An 18,479-nucleotide genomic window follows, 5' to 3' on the forward strand; every position below is an offset into this window, starting at 1 on the left:
ACACACACACACACACACACACACACACACACACACACACACACACACACACCATCCCGACAACTTAGGACAGGGAGGGACAGGGCGTGATGATAACCTTATATTCTTACAAGTGAGGTGGTTTCTGTAGAATGGGACTTAATCACAATCTAAAATTCATGCTGACAGAAAAGTTACTGTTAATCAGATATTGGATATAAGACACACATTGCTCCATTTAAGCAGAAGTATCGCGATCACCCAACCTTCAATGGCTGAGCAGCTTTAGCAGTCAAATGAAACATTAAAGTGCTATTGATTTATTGGATTTATCTGTTTCATTTTTCTGTCGTGTCGACAGGAAAATAATGCAGAATAAGAGTAGAGGAACTGAAAAAAATCAAGAAGGTAGGCTTTCATTTCAACTTTGATGAATTTTGTCTTTTGCTGTCATGTCGTGCGCTCCCCAGCCTTCTCCACAGTACGCCCACACCTCCTTTATAACACTCCTATGCTATGTGGGCCTGGTTCACTTTAAACGCATCATTTCGATTTCTTTTTCTTTTTCACAAGGCATGTGTTTTATCAGAGCCCTGACAGCGGATTGGCTGAGTATGCGCCCATTTCATTGCAGCTTGTCAATGCATCTTTCTCAGTCACCACCGGATGGGAGGAAGGAGAGGAGGATAGACGCGTTAGAGTAGGCAGGGGAGAAAGAGAGCGAGGAAGAGAAAGCGAGAGGAGGAGGAACGGGTAGATAAGGAATAAAGGTGTAACCCAATCTGCTGACACAGTCAAGGGAGGGCTTTTCCCCCCCCTTATCTTTATTTCTAAATGATTTCATGGGGCTTTGGCGTTTATTCTAAGCAGAGCGAGCAGGGAGCCATTCACTGTTTCTGACGCGTAAGGTTGCCCCTACACGCCTTTGGGCATCACCGCCGATGCAGGATGATAGGATTAATTGTATAGCGTAAATCTGTGACAAAGTATTCTTGCGATCCACAGTGAAGAAAGAGGAGGAGGAGGCAAACTATGATCCGAGGATGATTTCTGCTAAGAAAACTCCGGAGAAGAGTCGTTATCCTATCCACTATCTGGTGTGGCACAACAAACACCGACAACTGGAGAAGGAGCTTGCAAGGAACGAGCAGGTGAGACGGTGAGGGGGGTGGAAAGGCGATCAAACATATTTTTTCCTTTCCATATATACAGCTATTTTACAGGCGATTATTAGGTATGTCGATCCATAGCTGTAGATAGTGGCGGAGAAGCTGCCATCCACGGACCACCTCATTCAAGAACCTTGCCGGTATTAGCGCAGTTAATTGCTATAGGGTGGAGGGTGACACTTGTGGACCGTATCGTGCCCTCGAGTCTGTGCTATTTTCTTATTGCCATTCATTTTGTAAACCACAGTGTGTCACAACAGGCTATACATGTCAGGTCTGTGCTGCGCATAGGTACCGGAAATACCCAGCCTCCCTGTAATGTAAATATGTATAGGAAGTTGTGTCAGGAGTTTATTCCTGAAAAAAAGGAAAATCAAAGTGAAACCTTATGGGGTTGAAATGTGTGTGTGTGTGTGTGTGTGTGTGTGTGTTTAAGCAGCTTTATTGTTATCTACTCAAAAGTGTAGGCTCTCCACCTTCCCACCAGCACCTAAACCCTTTGTGAGTGGGTGAGACAATGCAGATACTGTAGCATGTGGGCGAACAGTTGCCAGCGACCACAGTAAATACAGTAATAGAACCATTAAGATACACTATGGTCTCCAAATATGAGACATGCAGTAATGGATGGATATTTGTCACAGCGGTAAAAAGGAAGGGACCAGATAACACGATAAGAATAACACGGTGTGTCATGTGAACAGATGCTTGTGAATTCAAACAAATACAGAGGAGAACTGCTTGCATCTTGCTCAAGCCATCATATTTCTACACGTGTGTGCACACATTTACGCACACTTGCCTACGCATGCACACCCTCACCTTCATGTGGTTATAAAATCATAACCTGGGGAGCCATTTCTTTAGACCAAAATGGTCAGCTGTCAGTTCACCACAGTTCCCTGCATTTACAGTAACAGATTGTGGGAATGACATGTTACATTTAAATCCTCACCATAATAATAACTATTGCAAAACACATGGCACACCTCGCAGTTAAGAGGCTCTAAGAACAGACCTCTCATAGTCAAGTCAGGGCTAGAGGTGACATAGTTACCGCGTTTCATGCATAGAGGAGATGAAAATGAATCATGTGAGCTCTTGAGGCGGAGGAGACAAAAACTTTTCAAACCCTGGGTGCTGGCTGAGGGCTTAATTAAAACTGGAAGGGCACTCACTCCGAGAAAGCGCTCTTCATTCTTAGTCAATGCACTATCTTGCAATTTTAAAGAATCTGCTCCAAAAATGTAACAGGCCGTCAATGCTCCACTTCTTATTATGACGATTATTCAAACTCTACAGAAAAAACATACCTAGCCAAACATGTGCAGTCGAGTAGGTGTTCACTCAAAAACTGGATTAGTTGCTAAACTGGGAGAGTGTCTCATATTTTCAAATGTCAAGATTTATACATTTAAAGCAAAGGTGTGCATCTTCAGTCAGTAGCTACACTTGCAGGGTCTCTTAAACAATGAAAGTGTCAGTGGGCCATTGATTGGTCAGTTTCACAGTCAGAAATGTCCTAACAAATATTGGATGGATTGTATTGGATAGACTGCGTTACACTTAAGTGCAGAGCAGTTGTTCATGGTCCCCTGAAGATGAATCTCATTGCATTAAGTATTCCTGCTAACTGGGAAACACTGGGAATTTAAGGTGACGCAGTGAGAATCATTACAACAACCCAGTCGCGGGAAGGACTACAAGCATTTTATCCATTTCCTGAAAGAGACACATCTGCCTTTCAAGCATCTCACTGTTGTAATGTATAATAATGGAATTTCTAATGGCCAATGTCAAGCAACACAGGTAGATGCTGACCTGCTCGCACCCTTTTACGAAAGTAGCTCGCTAATGATATACCTCTAGCTTGTAATTATTAACTGTCTTTGCATTACTTCTGTACTTTGTGCGTCCCTCCCTCGTGCCTATAATTCGGCAACAGTAGGCAGCTCGTATAGTTTATACCATATATTATTATTGTATTTATTTTGCCACCATCTAAGTGTGTTAATGAAGTATTAAATATTAACACATTACTTTACTGTAGCTAATATTTCACATCACGCTCAGTAAACAGAAACTTCTGGCCAGGTTTGGTTTACACAGGCTCAATAAATTTGCCCTCATAGCTCCATAGTAATTCATTTTTCAGGAACTCTTGTATCCATAAATATTTTATAATGCAAATTTTTATTCCTCTTCTGCTGTGCATTGGAACCTCTTACTTTTTTTCTTTTTTCTTTTTAAACTAATCCAACCAGACTGTCTGCTACTTGTTTTTACTGCATTAGAGCAAACAAAGTGCTAAACGTGCAAATGAACTTTAGTAAATAAGCACAGCTGATCATCTTCCAGTTGCAAGTTATTTTTATTGCACTTTATTTCAGTTACAGTACACTGGGCCATGTCTACCAGCTGTCATTATGCACCCTAGGTGTATATGAAATTTAAAACAGTGTTTAAAACACTGTTTTCTCTCCTTGCTTATATTAGAATATAACTTTAAAGATATTTCCAAGAACATAATGATTTTTTTTCCCACATATTCCTTGCATTTTCCCTGCCAGCACCAGGTGTGTTTTCTCAGAGTCTAAAGCTCAACGTGTATGTGGTGACAGGTCGCAAACTACAGCAAAATGTCTCTTCATGTGATTGTATGCTCATGTGGATTATGTTATACAATCCTGCAAACCTTTTCCTTGCTTTATAAACCAATGTCAGCTTTAAGAATTAGCATTATATCCATGAACTCATTTGTGATGCATTATTTGGTATGCTTTATACAATCAACTCCTAGAACCCAGTTGCAGTACTTGTGTTGCCGCTTAAACTAGGACAGCCTGCATGCAGCAAGCTTGGACTCTGAGCTGCTAGCAGTCACAAACCTGTGAAACACTCAAGCGAGCATATTAGTGATGTTGATCTCAGGTGTCGGGAAGTATTCTAGATAGCTGTGGCACTTCCACGGGAGGGGACAAAACAGGACTTTTAAAATTTTTGTCTTTTTTGTAATAACTGCAGACAGCGATGGAGGTTGAATACTTCAAGTTAACTTTATAGTCATTTTGCCCAAACTTCTAAAATCTCTGCCTGAGTAAACTTGAGCCCAAGGTTGCCTAGTCTGTCCGAGACCTACTTGGCCTGCCCTGCTGCTCAAAAGCAGGACACTGTTTGAGATTTATTGGCGTGAACTTTGATTTCCGTGCTCAGATATGGAATATTGCTAAAGTGAAAATCAAGGCCACTAACCTACTTTTGCTCACTGGCCTAGTGTGATAGTTTCCAGCTAGGGCAACCAAATGAGAGGAAACACAGAGGAGGAAACATAAGTGTTTGACCAAAAAAACAAAAAAAAAAGTGTGAATGTAAAGATATAGGTAGTAGGTTCAATCTTGTATGCACTGCACTTTGGAGAGCAGATCTGCTGAAAAACAATTTTATACAGTAACTTTCTCACACTGTAGTAGCGGGCTCTAGCTGCAGTAAGCCACCAGAAATTGCCGGAATGATTGCGGATTTCAAGATTTGTGTGTGTGACATCAGACATATAACAAAAAAATAATATACCTTGGTCAAACATGCATGATAAACCCAATGATTCTTAAGAGGCGTGCTAAAGAATATTAGAGGCATAAGCATATTCCCAGTTCTCATAGTGTCATGTGAGAGGAATTAAAATGATACGGCCCAGATAACAAAGACAGTATTTTGCAGAACAGTGTAATATCACTGACCTCTGCGTTACACCTCAGTAATCTATGATCAGACTTATCATTTCACCATGTGCATACATCAAATATCCGGCACTGATTCGGTCCACAGTCTTATTTCCTTCCTCTAATGCAGTAACTGGATGGTTTAACATGAAACTCAAGCTGTATTTTTTTTCTTTATTTTTTTTCTTAAATGGACTTTTTGCAAGACTTCCACTATTAGAGTGTAGCATGCATGTACAGGTATCGTTTGTGAGAAGATAACAGGTTAGGTAAGATTGGGAATGGTACAATAAATGCCAGCTGACCATGGATAAAACCACAAATAAAAAGAAGGAGATGGAAAATAAGAAGGAAAAACAAGCAGCGGTGGGTTACAAAAGAAAAAAAAAAGAGAGGATGAGAGATCCTGGGGTGAGATTCTTAGCCGCTTTTTTACCACAGCTTTGAGTTAAGGAGTGCACTAACAGCCGGCTGGGTAACGAGAGGCGGAATTGGAAATCAAGGAGGCAAACACTGACAGTCTGAACCGAGGAGCGGAGGCACAAACAAGGTAATGACAGGAGTGAAGACAGAGAGCAGAGAAGTGAAGAGGAGGTGGGGAGGAAATAATGACAGACTTTGACCATGAGCAGACTCTGTTTGGGTTGTGCAGAAGCGCAGCGTAATTGAAAAAGAACAGGGCCATGTAAGGAGTGATGGTCTATCTTAGGACAAAGCCAGGAAATGACAGAAAGATTTCTCTGTTGCTGTTTCTTGTCTTCTCTGCACCTCTTTGCTTCCCCCCCCCTCCTATCAGAGCTGGTTTGATTATGATGCCCTTGGCGAGGTACTAATGTTACATCAGTATTATAAAATCTTATGCCGGAGTGCTAGCTTGAGGGGAATGGAGCCATAAATTAAGGCTCTCAGGTTCATTGGCTTCACTATAGGCCGGAATCTTTATGCCGAGCAGCTGCTATCTGATCGCACCTGACTACGAGCACATACTTCTCTTCCTTCTTCCCAAGTCGCATTTCCCTCACTGCCTAAAGTTGTCTTTATCCTCTTTCCCGAGTGCTTTCCACCCCTCGTTATCTCCCAAGTATCCATCCATCAAACCCACCCTACCCTTTTTTCTTCTGTGTAATAAAAATCCAATTCCAGATTTCAGGGGCCACGTATGCTGGGTTGGGTCATACTTAGTTAGGCTGCTGAAAGCTTTTAACAAATAGAGAGTGCAAAGAGAGTGTATTAGTGATAGACAATAAATACAATAAAACAAACTTTAGTTGTCTTTGTTAGGCAGACATGTAAAAGCAGGGCTTAATAATGCAGTACAGTTCAAAAAGACTTGAACCTCAGGAGGATGTTTTGATGCTTCTCTTGATTACTATTGTGAATCACCTCGAGGAATGGGAAAGCATTCCCTCTTCTGAATAGCTAAACCGCTTTTTTAATTATTTGTTTTATCATCACTCAGTGTCGACATTTTCTGGCTTTCGATAGAAAAACATTTAGGTGGCTCATGAGCCCACATGGGAAGGTGCTAGTTTTCTTTAGATTATTTTAAATACTATACCTTTTGTGCGGTTATGTTCCACTTATGTTCTTGACAAGGCCAGTCTGAAATCTGAAAACAATTTGAGGACTTGTAAGAAAAGCAAATTGGAAAATTGGTGATTTGAATTGAATTATCAGGAATGCTGCCAAGCTTCTAATGAAAATAAAACTGGCTGGAGAGCCCCATCAGCCTGCAACCTCCCCCGTTCAGTAATCCATCTGTCTAAGCAGCTACAACTGAGTGGCATCCAGTTTTTTAAGTACACCTATTAAGCTGCTCTTTAAGACAAATGTAGCAGACAATCACATGGCAACAACTCAAAGCATTGAGATACAGTCAAGACAGCCTGATGAAGTTCAAAGTGAGGATCAGAAAAGAAAGGTGATTTAAGTCACTTTGAATGTTGTATGGTTGTTGATGCCAGACAGGTTGGTCTGAGTGGTTTAGAAACTGCTGATCTGCTGGGATTTTTCCCACACAACCATCTCTGTGGTTTACAGAGAATCCTCCAGTGAGTGTCAGTTCTTTGGGTGGAAATGTTTTATTATTGCCAGATGTCAGAGGAGAATGGTGAGAGTGCTTTGAGCTCATAGGATGGCAACAGTAACTTAAATAACTGCTCATTATATCCAAGATATGCAGAAGAGCATCTCTGAATGCACATGTGGAGCCTTGAAGCAGATGAGCTACAGCAGCAGAAGGCCACACTGGGTGCCACTCCTGTCGACTAAGAACAGGAAACTGAGGGTACAGTTTCCTCAGGCCTTCCCTGGTCTGATGACTCTCGATTTCTGTTGCAACATTCAGATGGTCAGTATTTGGCGTAAACAACCCAAAATGATGTAATAGTGTGGAGGACATTTTCCTGGCATAATTTGGGCCTGTTAGCACCAACTGAGCACCAACACCACAACACCACAGCCTACCCGAGGACTGTTGCTAACCATATCCATCCCTTTATGACCACACTTTACCCATCTTCTGATGGCTGCTTCCAGCAGGATAATGCACCATGCCACAAAACTCAAATCATCTCAAACTGGTTTCTTGAACATGACAACGAGTTCATTGTACAGTTACCAGATATCAGTCTAATAGAACACCTTTAGGATGTGGTGGAACAAATCTGCAGCAACTCTGTGTGCACGTTGTTGCATCTATGCCATTAAAATAAGGCAAAGGGGCTCCAGCCCAGTACTAGCAAGGTGTAGTGAAGCACGATAGGAAAGAGAATATTAAGACTTAAGGCTGCTTTGTCAGTCAAATCCATGTTCCCCTCTGCACCTATACTTACTAGAAAAGCCCCCAGGAGAATTCCTGAAGATGCAATCACAACCTTCAAAGGAAAACTGGATAAAAATGTAACTTTATTTTTAGAGTTTAGACATATTTAGGGTTTTGCACTCTTTGATTATAATTTTTAGGTTAGGTCGAGAATTTAATTCTTCAAACAACCACCTTAAATTTGCTGTTTTCATTATGGAAGAGGTTACCACGGTAACCTGTTTCTCATAATAGTATAGTAAGGATTGTTTGATCATGGTTAGTATGTGGTGTTTTCTACAGAGTATCACAAACTGGAGCTAAACTCCCTTCTTTAAGTTTAGCTGCTGTCCCTCAAATAACTGGGCTTCCAAGATATTGTTAGCAATGGTGAAATTAGCTCTTAATTAAGCTAACAGCACACATTACATATTTGAAGAATTCCAGTGTCCATACATATTTGTACACTGATGTGGTCCTGTTGGCTTCATCAGGTGATGACCTCCAGCTCGCCTTGGAACGGTTCGAGCCGTGTTTGAAGCAGTGGGAATGAGAATCAGCACCTCCAAATCTGAGGCCATTGTCCTCAGCCGGAAAAGGGTGGAAAAGGGATGAGAACCTGCCCCAAGTGGAGGAGTTTAAGTATCTCGGGGTCTTGCTCACGAGTGATGGGAGAAGGGAGCGGGAGATCGACAGACGGATTGGTGCAGCAGCTGCAGTGATGCGGATGCTGTACCGGTGTGTTGTGGTGAAGAGAGAGCTGAGTGTAAAAGCGAAGCTCTCAATTTACCGGTCGATCTACGTCCCTACCCTCACCTATGGCCACGAGCTGTGGGTGGTGACCGAAAGAACGAGATCACGAATACAAGCGTCGGAAATGGGTTTCCTCTGAAGGGTGGCTGGCCTCTCTCTTAGAGATAGGGTGAGAAGTTCAGCCATTCAGGAGGGGCTCAGAGTAGAGCCGCTGCGCCTCCACATCGAAAGGAGCCAGTTGAGGTGGTTCGGGCATCTGACAAGGATGCCCCCTGGGCGCCTCCTGGGTGAGGTTTTCCGGGCATGTCCCACAGGGAGGATGCCCCGGGGCAGACCCAGGACACGCTGGAGAGATTATATCTCTCGGCTGGCCTGGGAACACCTTGGTGTTCACCCGGATAAACTGGAGGAGGTGGCTGGGGAGAGGGAGGTCTGGGCTTCTCTGCTTGGATACATATTTGGATAAATGTGTGTGCATGTGCTGTTAGAATGGCAAGAACGGCATGAACACAGGAGTCTCAGATTTCAGTGCACAACCATGAATATAAATGCAGTGATAGATGACAATACATCCAGACCTTCGGACTCCATTCCAAAGGTCTGGATGTGTTGTCATCCAGATGTGACACGTCCAGACTCGTCTCAGTAATTTCCAAATATGATTCAGGACACTGAACCAAATCAGAACTGTGACAGTGGCAAATCTAAATATATGGATTTGCTGTGCTGCTTTGCAGCTTGGTTTCGAGATGCATTGCTAATTATGCTGTTTTCCATCCATTTTAGCAAATCCAAGGCACTTGAATTTGACAGATGCTAATGAATGATGTACACAAACAACAATGACAAAAAAACAGCCCTTTGCTCTAAACACGAGCAAGAGCTCAGTGCAGCCGTCTCTTGCCACGCCACCAGGTTTACCTGACATTGCTGCATAACTCAAAAGCTGACACACACACACACACTCGTTCACCAAAGAAAGAAAGTGACAGCTGTGGCTGTTTCACTCCAGTAGGCGACATTATGTGATTATGTTCATTTATAGCATATGCACTGACGCTGCCATTCAAACAGAAGATTATGCCTGTGTCTTATTCAAACGCAGTGCTGTCCCTCCACACACGTGTACTTCCTGGTGTTTTGGTGACGTGTGCTAGCTCAGCGCAACAAAAAGGTGTCAGCACCTTTAGATAACCATCACAGAGGCTTTGTATTTGCTCCTGTTGCCACGCTGGCAGGTCCACTGGCATCCCACGCTGTTCGCGCTGTCTTGATTTCTGCCCCATGTCTTCCTGTCTGTCTGCAGATCTAACCTGTTGACAGATTATACCTGACAATGAACAGGCTAAGCTCAGTGAAACAGAGAAACATTAGATATGCTGAAAAGTAGGTCACCGTCTTCACTTGATGATTTGGTCTTACTTCCACTGTTAGAATTCACGGCATGCGCCTGCACAAGTAGAAATGAAATGCAACTGTTTTTTTAGAAGAGTGTGAGACTTCTGTAGAGGTTTTGCTGTTCTACGGGGAGCCCTCTTCACCGTTCGTTTTACTCGTCGTGTCACCTGTGACGCAGGTTTTGTACTGTCTCTTTTATTTATTTTGGAAGCATTGCTATGATGAGACTAAATCAGGGTTTTTTTTGGGAGTGTAGCGTTTCTCTGAGCCTCCTCTGGATTGAGAATCGCAGAGGCGAGAAAGAGGGCAAGGGGAGGAAAAGTTATTTTTACACTCCTTTTTCCCTTTCCCACCCTCTGTTCCTATGCGCCCCGTGCACAAACATTTGAGAGGGCTGCTGTTTGTGAATATGCACACTTTGTATGTGTGTGTGTGTGTGTGTGTGGTGTTTGCATGAAAGATTGATGTTGGCCTAAGTACCTGCCAAGCTGCATCAGGCCAGGCACACATGGAACGAGGGAGAGAGGGGGAGAAAAGAGAGTAGTGAGAGAAGGAGCAGATGCCACAGACAGAGATGCCTATCAATAATGCAACTTCCACTGAGCTCTCTGTTGATGGGAGGGCAGGAACAAATGAAAAAGAAGGGGTTAGAGGGGAAAGCACAAAAGAGTATAGTTTGGTTATAAAGACCAGATATGGGTTAAGGAGAAAGAAAGAGAGAAGGAAAAAATCAAAACAGGCAGATAATCAGTGGATGATGCAAAAGATTAAATAGAAAAAATGGAAAAACAGATCTGCAACAAAGAGTAAAAAAAAGAAGGCATACACAGATGTAAAGAAAATAAAAGGCATGGAAGAAAAATCTACACTGGCTCAAAATTGTATGCAAAGACATGCGGAGCTGCCAAAACCAGAGTCCCTACATCTCATTACAAATGTATGAAGTTTTCGTCTGTCAACAGTGCCATCGTAATGAGATGATTGTCTTCTCATAATGAAATCAAATGGTTTGACATGGCACTGATGATGACACTTCCTTCTTTTCTAAAAGACCAGGATCTTAGAAAGTGCACATGAGGAATATTGCAAAAGTGACAGGTTACACGGCAGTTCCCAGAGGAAGTGAGACTGGATCTCTCTATACAAATAACCACATGCGTGTTTCTTCGGTAGCAGCAGTAGTAGATTTTTCAAGATACACCTGATATGGACAATTAATCAGTAATCTTTATTTGGTTGCATTTTATTTTATGATACAACTTTCGCATTCCCAGGTAAAAAACCTGGTGTGGCCCTCTTTTTCCTTCAGAACTACCTTAATTCTTTGTGACATAGATTGAACAAAGTGATGGAAATCCTCCTCAGCAACTATAGTCTATACTATGATGATAGCATGACACAGTTCCTGCACATTGGCAAGGAGCACATCCATGATATGAATCTCCTAATGGTGCTTTATTGGACTGGGATCTGGTGACTGTGATACTTGGGTACAGTGAACTCAGTGTAATGTTCAATAAACCAGTTTGAGATGATTTGAGCTTTGTGACTTGGTGCATACTGTCATCATAAAGGGATGGGCATGTTCAGCAACAATCCTCACGTAGGCTGTTTCTTTTTTAAATGATGTTCACTTGGTACTAATGGACCCAAAGTGTTCATTAGAAAATATCCCCCACATTATGTTTACACCAAATTAAGACCCTACCATCCGAATGTTGCAGCAGAAATCGTGAGTCATCAAACCAGGCAAGTTGTTTCCCATTTTTGTTCAACTTTGGTGAGTCTGTGCAAACTGTAGGCTCAATTTCCTGTTTTTAGCTGACAGAGTGGCACCCGGTGTTGTGGTGGTCACAATTGAGAGTAATTCTTCAGATTAGCAATAGGTGGATCTCAGCTTTCCAATTTCAATTAAAGTCAAAAACACAAAAATTACAGGAGAGGAGCAAAGTTCTATGCCAGCTATTTTATTGAACAGTGCAGCTCAGCAAAACAGAAGGAAAAGCAAAGCTCCCCTAGGGTGTTCGCCGTAAGCGCATGCAGGTAGGCACCAACCCCACGGACAGACAGCAGAAAAAAGCCCCGAGGGCTTTCCCAGGCCCCCTTTTAAAGGTACCAGTAGTTCCACCTCCTGCTGCTGAGTAACTTTCCCACGAGCCCAGGAACAGCAGGTGCAGGGTCAAGTACGGGCCAGAGTTCAGGCAGGGCTCTGGCTGAGGGCCCGGCCCAAAGTGACACCCCTAGGTTAACCCTTTGCTTTGCCTTCTGACAATAGGTCACAACATGGTCAAAGGTCACACATTAGTACAGCAAATAGCATAGTTTTTGTGATAATCTTATGATATTCATGTGAATAATACTTGACCTAACTACATCAAATATATGAGTTAAATGCATTACATAAAAATAAACACTCCAGTGTAGGTTTATAGTGTGTATGTGTGTGTACATGACAGTGATCTCATTATGTTGTTTTCAGTATCTCTGCTACCATGTAACATTTATTGTGTGTGTGTGTGTGTGTGTGTGTGTGTGTGTGCGTGTGTGCGTGTGTGTGTGTGTGTGTGTGTGTCACCGCGTGCCTAAAACTCTACATGAAAGTTACAGTATATATATATTCAGATAGATATATAGGTACAAATCCACCACATTAGATATATAGGTATACATGTCATACAAAAATCCACTACAGTGTGGTCTTCTGCGGCTGTAGAGATGCTCTTCTGTATACTTTGGTTATAACAAGTTATTTGAATTACTGTTGTCTTCCTATCAGTTCGAACCAGTCTGGTCATTGACCTCTGACCTCTGGTATCAACGAGGCATGAAGCTCTGTATACCCTAGAGATGGTTGTGTGGGAAAATCCCCAAAGACCAACAGTTAATGACTTTCTCAAATCCATCTGTCTGGCACCAGCGACCATGCTGGTTAGGTGCATCTGGAAAAGTGACCATGAATGTAACCGGCAGTAGACAACTTATCTTAACCTTGTAATAACCGACAGGTCACAGGTCATAGGGGAAGTTTTAGGTTTAAGGTCAAGTTTCAGTATTTGAGAAAGTAGATGTTACCTTTACCTTGAAGTCTCGTATATTTATTTTGGCATTACATTCCCGACTGATGATGACAGAGGCAGAAAACCATGACTAGGATAGATAAACCAGATCTTTTGTAACAGCTTACAAAAGCAGCTGAAGCAAAAATAAGACTCAAAGTAAAAATGGTATATATGCTAGAGAACTAATAAGGAAAATGGGAGCAAGTAGACAGGAAGGATGGGATGATGGGGATGGTAGGATCATTAGTGTTACTACAGTACAGAAAGCATGGCCTGGTTGTGCAGAAATTATATATTTGAAGAGCACGACAGAGGAAAAGCAGTGAACGTATGAACCAAGCAAAGTTGCGTCAGAACATGGCTGCATTTGGACACTCCGTCGTTCACTTTTCAGCACACACAAATAAAGCTGACTGCTCACTTACCTCCACCATTTATAGACTCTCCACCCCTCACAAACCCCCTCTGTCCTCCAGATTCAATGAATTTCTATAAGCTGACATTTGCTTTGCTTGTTTGGCTAGCCCTCAAAAGAGAAAACGTTTTCATTTTCATTTTAGTCATTTAAGCCTTTATTATTGATAGCTGATTGGCCTTTAGTGTCCTGCTGCTGACTCTTTTCACAGAAAGCTTTTTGGCAGGGAAACCACAGGTTGTTCGAATCACTTTAAATATGGCTGCATTTCCATTTCATGTCAGTTAGCTCCAGTGTCTTTATTATGCATGCTGTCTCGCTGTAAAGGCTTCCTACTCATGTTTCATGTCAACATACTGTGACAGCTTACTGTCTGGGGCGATCGTGGCTCAAGAGTTGGGCATTCGCCTTGTAATTGGAAGGTTGCTGGTTCAAGCCCTGGCTTGGATAGTCTCGGTCGTTGTGTCCTTGGGCAAGACACTTCACCCGTTGCCTACTGGTGGTGGTCAGAGGGCCCGGTGGCGCCAGTGTCCGGCAGCCTCGCCTCTGTCAGTGCGCCCCAGGGTGCCTGTGGCTACAATGTAGCTTGCCATCACCTCTGTGTGGATGACTGGTTGTGTAAAGTGCTTTGGGGTCCTTAGGGACTAGAAAAGCGCATTTAGTACAGTCTTACCTTTAGTCAACTGAGAAATTTTTGCGCCAAGCACCTTCATGGCGGACCCTTTATCGCTAACTTTACATGACCACGATATACCATCCATTGTGATTTTGTTATGAAGAGTGGAAGCTCAGAGATTAGTAGGGATGACATAATGTCCCTACTGTAACTACGGAACCACACAAGTCAAACAAGAGCAATTAGACTGCCCTGTGTGTGTGTGTGTGTGTGTGTGTGTGTGTGTGTGTGTGTGTGTGTTTGCACTCAAGAAAGAAAAGCCCATTAGTAGTAAACAACTATTTTCTCTTGAGAATTCCTAGTTTGTAAATGGGGAGAGGAAATGTTGTTCATCATGATTTAGCTCAGACTGTGTGTGTGTGTGTGTGTGTGTGTGTGTGTGTGTGTGTGTGTGTGTGTTTTGTTTTTCAGCTGAACATTGTTCACATGTGAATGAGTAAGTATGTCAGTAAGTCTGCAGGTCAGCATGTCGTCGTGGGAGGACATTAGCTCTAAGTGGACTTAAGTGTTGCTCCAAGTTTTGTGTGTGTGTGTCTGTGTCTGTGTCTGTGTATGGACTCACTCAGTGGATATCTTTGTGTCACTGCTACTTGTCTACGTATGGCTCCTGTCTTCTATCACTGATGTTTTCTACTGTCACGATCATTACTTTAAACTCACAGTTTGAATTATAGCTCTGTTTGCTCTGCTAACTCCGAGCACTGTCTGTCACAATTTGTTCCTATCTCTGCTACTTCTGATGCAAATTGGGCCAAATGAGCTGCAGCAAATCTCTGCTGCTACAGTATGACACTGACGCTGTTTTCTCGTACCGCTTGAAGGTGTCATCACAACAAATGTCTCACATATTGAGTCGTGTTGTGTCGAAGATTTGACAGGGGTTAAGTGTCGCGTTGCTCGCGTTAGTTAGAAATTAAGGAGAGCTGATGATAAGCTGTTTCAGTCGATCTGTAATGGGGGGAGCATGGCCCTTTTAAATATATGTTTGGCTTTTAGAAAGTCGATAAAAAACAAGCAGTTAAGATGCAGAGAAACCCTTTGGTGAGAATATGTGTGTGGCAGCAAGTTTATTATGCTCTCAGTCTTAACTTATAAGGTGCAAAAATAACAATAAGGCTAACTATTAAACACTAAGAGGCTGATGTGCTCTGATTGCAGGGATTTGTCACGCTCACTCAGACTGACTTCCAATTACCAACATAATGGGTTTTGCACATAATACTGTGTGCCTAGTATAATGCATTACAGAGAAGTGCTATAGGAAAACAAATGGAAAGGAGGGCGCTCGAGTGTAGTTTCATATCCACCTATCCATCTATCCATTTCAGTTCAATTTAATTCAATTCAATTCAGTTCAATTCTTTGTCCCACAAATCAGTTTAGCAGCATGGGTGACCAATGACAATATACAGGGCGACATATCCATCCATCCAATCCAGCCAAGTGGTGTAATCTCTTTAACCTGCCCTGGGTCTACCCCAGGACCTCCAAGAAAAACTAGGTGAGTTGCTATTCTGATGGCCTCTATTAGGGGAAAAGAATCGAGGCACAGGGCATAAGAGCCTCATCATGGCACAGACACTTGGAGGAGTGGTTGATCAGCGTGAGCCTGGTGCCCGAGCCTTTACCCATGGGGCCTGGAAGGGCTCAGCCCAAATAGCCTTGAGTAGACCACCCTCATGTGTATCCGCCACCTGGAGGAGGAGCCAGAGACACTCCAATGTGCATCTGTGTGTGTCAGCCAAAAGCAGAGGCTTTGGCCAACTTATCTTTGGCTGCCAAAATTGCCTTAAGGGGCATATATTCTTCTTCTCTCTTAGGAGAAAGGAATTATCTACATGAAAGTTCAGCGCTTTGTCCTGCTGTTTCTCTGTAATCCTATTATGTATTCTGTGCACTGCTTTTTGGCTGCATCCTGCACTCTCTGACCTGTCTCTTTCTAAATTCGCCTGTTCGCCTGTAATCACCCCCACTGGCATCCTTCCCTGACTTTATTTACCACTGTTTCTGTCACCTTCCACCTTGCCAAATGTTTCAGTTTATCCTCTCCCTTATTAGCACCCTTCTTTCTCCCCCACGTCTCTCCCTTGGTCTCTCTTTCTGCCTCTGTGCTGCATTTCAGCTGTTGTTCAGCTCTTGTATCCAGAGTAAATTAAATCAAGTAGAGCTATAAAATAAGCTTAAACTGATAATCACCAAAATTACACAGGGACACTTAAAGGGAGAGCAGGTGTGAGACAGTAAAAGGGTCTTATGAAAACAAAATGAAGACGTTAGTAGCCCCCACCCCCCTTCCCTTCTTTCATTTATCTCATTTTCTCTAACATCATCTGGTTCTTGTCTCTGACTTTTTGTCTATTTTATGTGCTCACAAAAATATGTGTGGTTTCTTTCAAAAAAAGAAAAAAAAAATCCATTTTAGGAGGTTGGTTTTCACACAAATCGTCTTTTATTTTGTTTCTCTTTCTTCTTTGTGTTTACATGACAGAAGCCTGACTTCAGACCGTTCTGTGACTTTGACTGCTCTTCACGTTTATGCTGCACGAGCTCTCTGCAGTTTCCCATAACACCGTGCTTGTGCTCGACATGCACACACATGCACGGCATGGAAAATGGCTGCATTTGCATGATGCACAGTTCGTTATTCAGCACACGCAAAAACAAAGCTGACTGCTCTCTTTTTTCCGCCATGTTTTTCTGTGATAATCCACCCCTCGCACGCTCCCTATATTCTCCAGCCTACACAGCTCCTGAGGGACTCCCTCATGTTGTTGTCTCCCTCCTAACGCTCGTTCCCCTCCTGTTCTCCAGTCCTCACCTCCTCCCGCGTCTTCGTTTGGTGTCACCATAACTCGCAAGAGCCGTCATTACTCTTTCTTTCTCTTCAGCCTGCTCCCTGTCCTCCCCTGTCTTAGTTAAAGTTTTGCCGACAGGCTTTCTCTTGCTACAGAAATTTCTCTGCCCACGTTATTTGTGTCCTTCTCTTTATCTCCCACTCTTTCTCTACTGAGTTGCTTTTGGAAGAGCTGTGGAGAGCGCATAGAGCTGTTAAGCAAAGATGTAGAGATCGCGCAGATAGACCACCCATTAACAGGCTGAAGCCATGGTATCATATTCTTATTATTGAGTTATGCTTTACTAAACTCAATCCAGCACATAACAAAAACATTTTAAAAGCATGTGATTACACTTGTCTTTTTATTTTTTTTTTACTTGTTGGCGACTTTGTGTCTCTTGCTATCCCCCCCGCCCCTCCACATTTGTGTTTGCAGGTTTTCTTCATTTCCCTTGCAAATAGGACAAACAGAGAGCCGCAGTAACTGATTGCTCATGTAACCACTGACTTCCCATCTAAGCTCACAGTGTGCGTTTCTCAGAAACTGCAGTTAGACTGTGTTGGACTTCCTTTGGGTCATATTTTATTCGGACATCATCCATCAAGTGCAGTATCAATGGCAACTTCCTCATTCATTGCTCAAAAAATTTCCTTGAACACATTTACTCTTTCCACTGCTCTAGATTAGTAAGTGTCTTGAACTATCCTAGGTTTGGTCTGCACAGCGTCACAGTATTACTATTACATATAATTACACCATAACAACAACACTCACTATTTTTTTTTTATTCCTGGAAAGATTTTTTTTCATAGCCTCTTTAATGTCTTTATGAAAGTGCTGATTCCAAGACATGCTGCTCTTACGTCCAAGAGTAATCCTTAATTAAAATTCAAGCTCAAGCAGACTGCCTGAACTGACCTTGGATCTGCCAAGGCCATGGATAAACGGGGCATCAGCAGCTCTGTTTAATTAGGTGGCAGATCTAAGATCAGTGCAGTAAAAACTGCTGAAGGAGTAACACTGTAAGAAAAAAGGGGGATGTTCTATGAGAGGGACGGACAGTTTCCTCCAGAGCAGTAGATATAAATGTAAAACTCTGTGTTTGTGACAGCTTACCTTCCTGGGTGTAAAAAATAAATAAGTGGATAAATAAAAACTTTGGGATTTACCACTGTGGGATGTTCCACGTTTGCAAATTATGTGCAAATATTTAACAGTGGGAAATACTAAACCCTGTAGGTAACACTGAGAGGCTGCAGCTTTTAGTAAACTCAGAGGAAAGACTCCTACTTACAGCTGCAAGCAACAAACCAGGATTATGATACACTTAATGTCATTTATACCCCTAGACAGGCCTGTTAGTGTACCTCCAGCACACACACATTATCAAAAGATAAGTAATGGCAACCCCGATCTACTCACAGAGCAGTAGCTACTTTTACCAAACTAACAAATATTAAAACTAAGCATATTACTTTTCCAAGTTCACAAACTCTTTTCATTTTTTTGTTTCAAAACTCTGTTTTTTATTTTATTTTAGTTAATTTAAATGTTTTTTCACATCTAGTTGACCTCTGACCTTGACCCCAAGGTCAGAGGTCGAGTATTCTGAAAATCTTGTGAATGCTAAAACTTGAGAACAAAGCGATGAAGGATTTTTAAACTGATACC

The 18,479-nt window shown here is 42.5% G+C and overlaps 1 protein-coding gene across 3 annotated transcripts in view; it reads left to right on the forward strand.

The window, feature by feature from the left end:
* ankrd13b (ankyrin repeat domain 13B) overlaps positions 1 to 18,479 on the forward strand; it is a 42,415-nt gene that overhangs the window by 2,103 nt on the left and 21,833 nt on the right. For 2 of the 3 annotated variants that reach the window (XM_040049575.1, XM_040049576.1), the window contains exon 2: positions 985 to 1,130. In XM_040049575.1, coding sequence (XP_039905509.1) covers positions 985 to 1,130 — 146 coding nt within the window. Of the gene's footprint in view, positions 1 to 39; positions 883 to 984; positions 1,131 to 18,479 lie in introns of those variants that run through there. The other variant, XM_040049577.1, reaches the window with a different exon arrangement.

The sequence above is a fragment of the Simochromis diagramma genome, unplaced genomic scaffold (assembly GCF_900408965.1).
Source record: "Simochromis diagramma unplaced genomic scaffold, fSimDia1.1 OVJJ01000611.1, whole genome shotgun sequence".
Lineage (NCBI taxonomy): Eukaryota > Metazoa > Chordata > Actinopteri > Cichliformes > Cichlidae > Simochromis > Simochromis diagramma.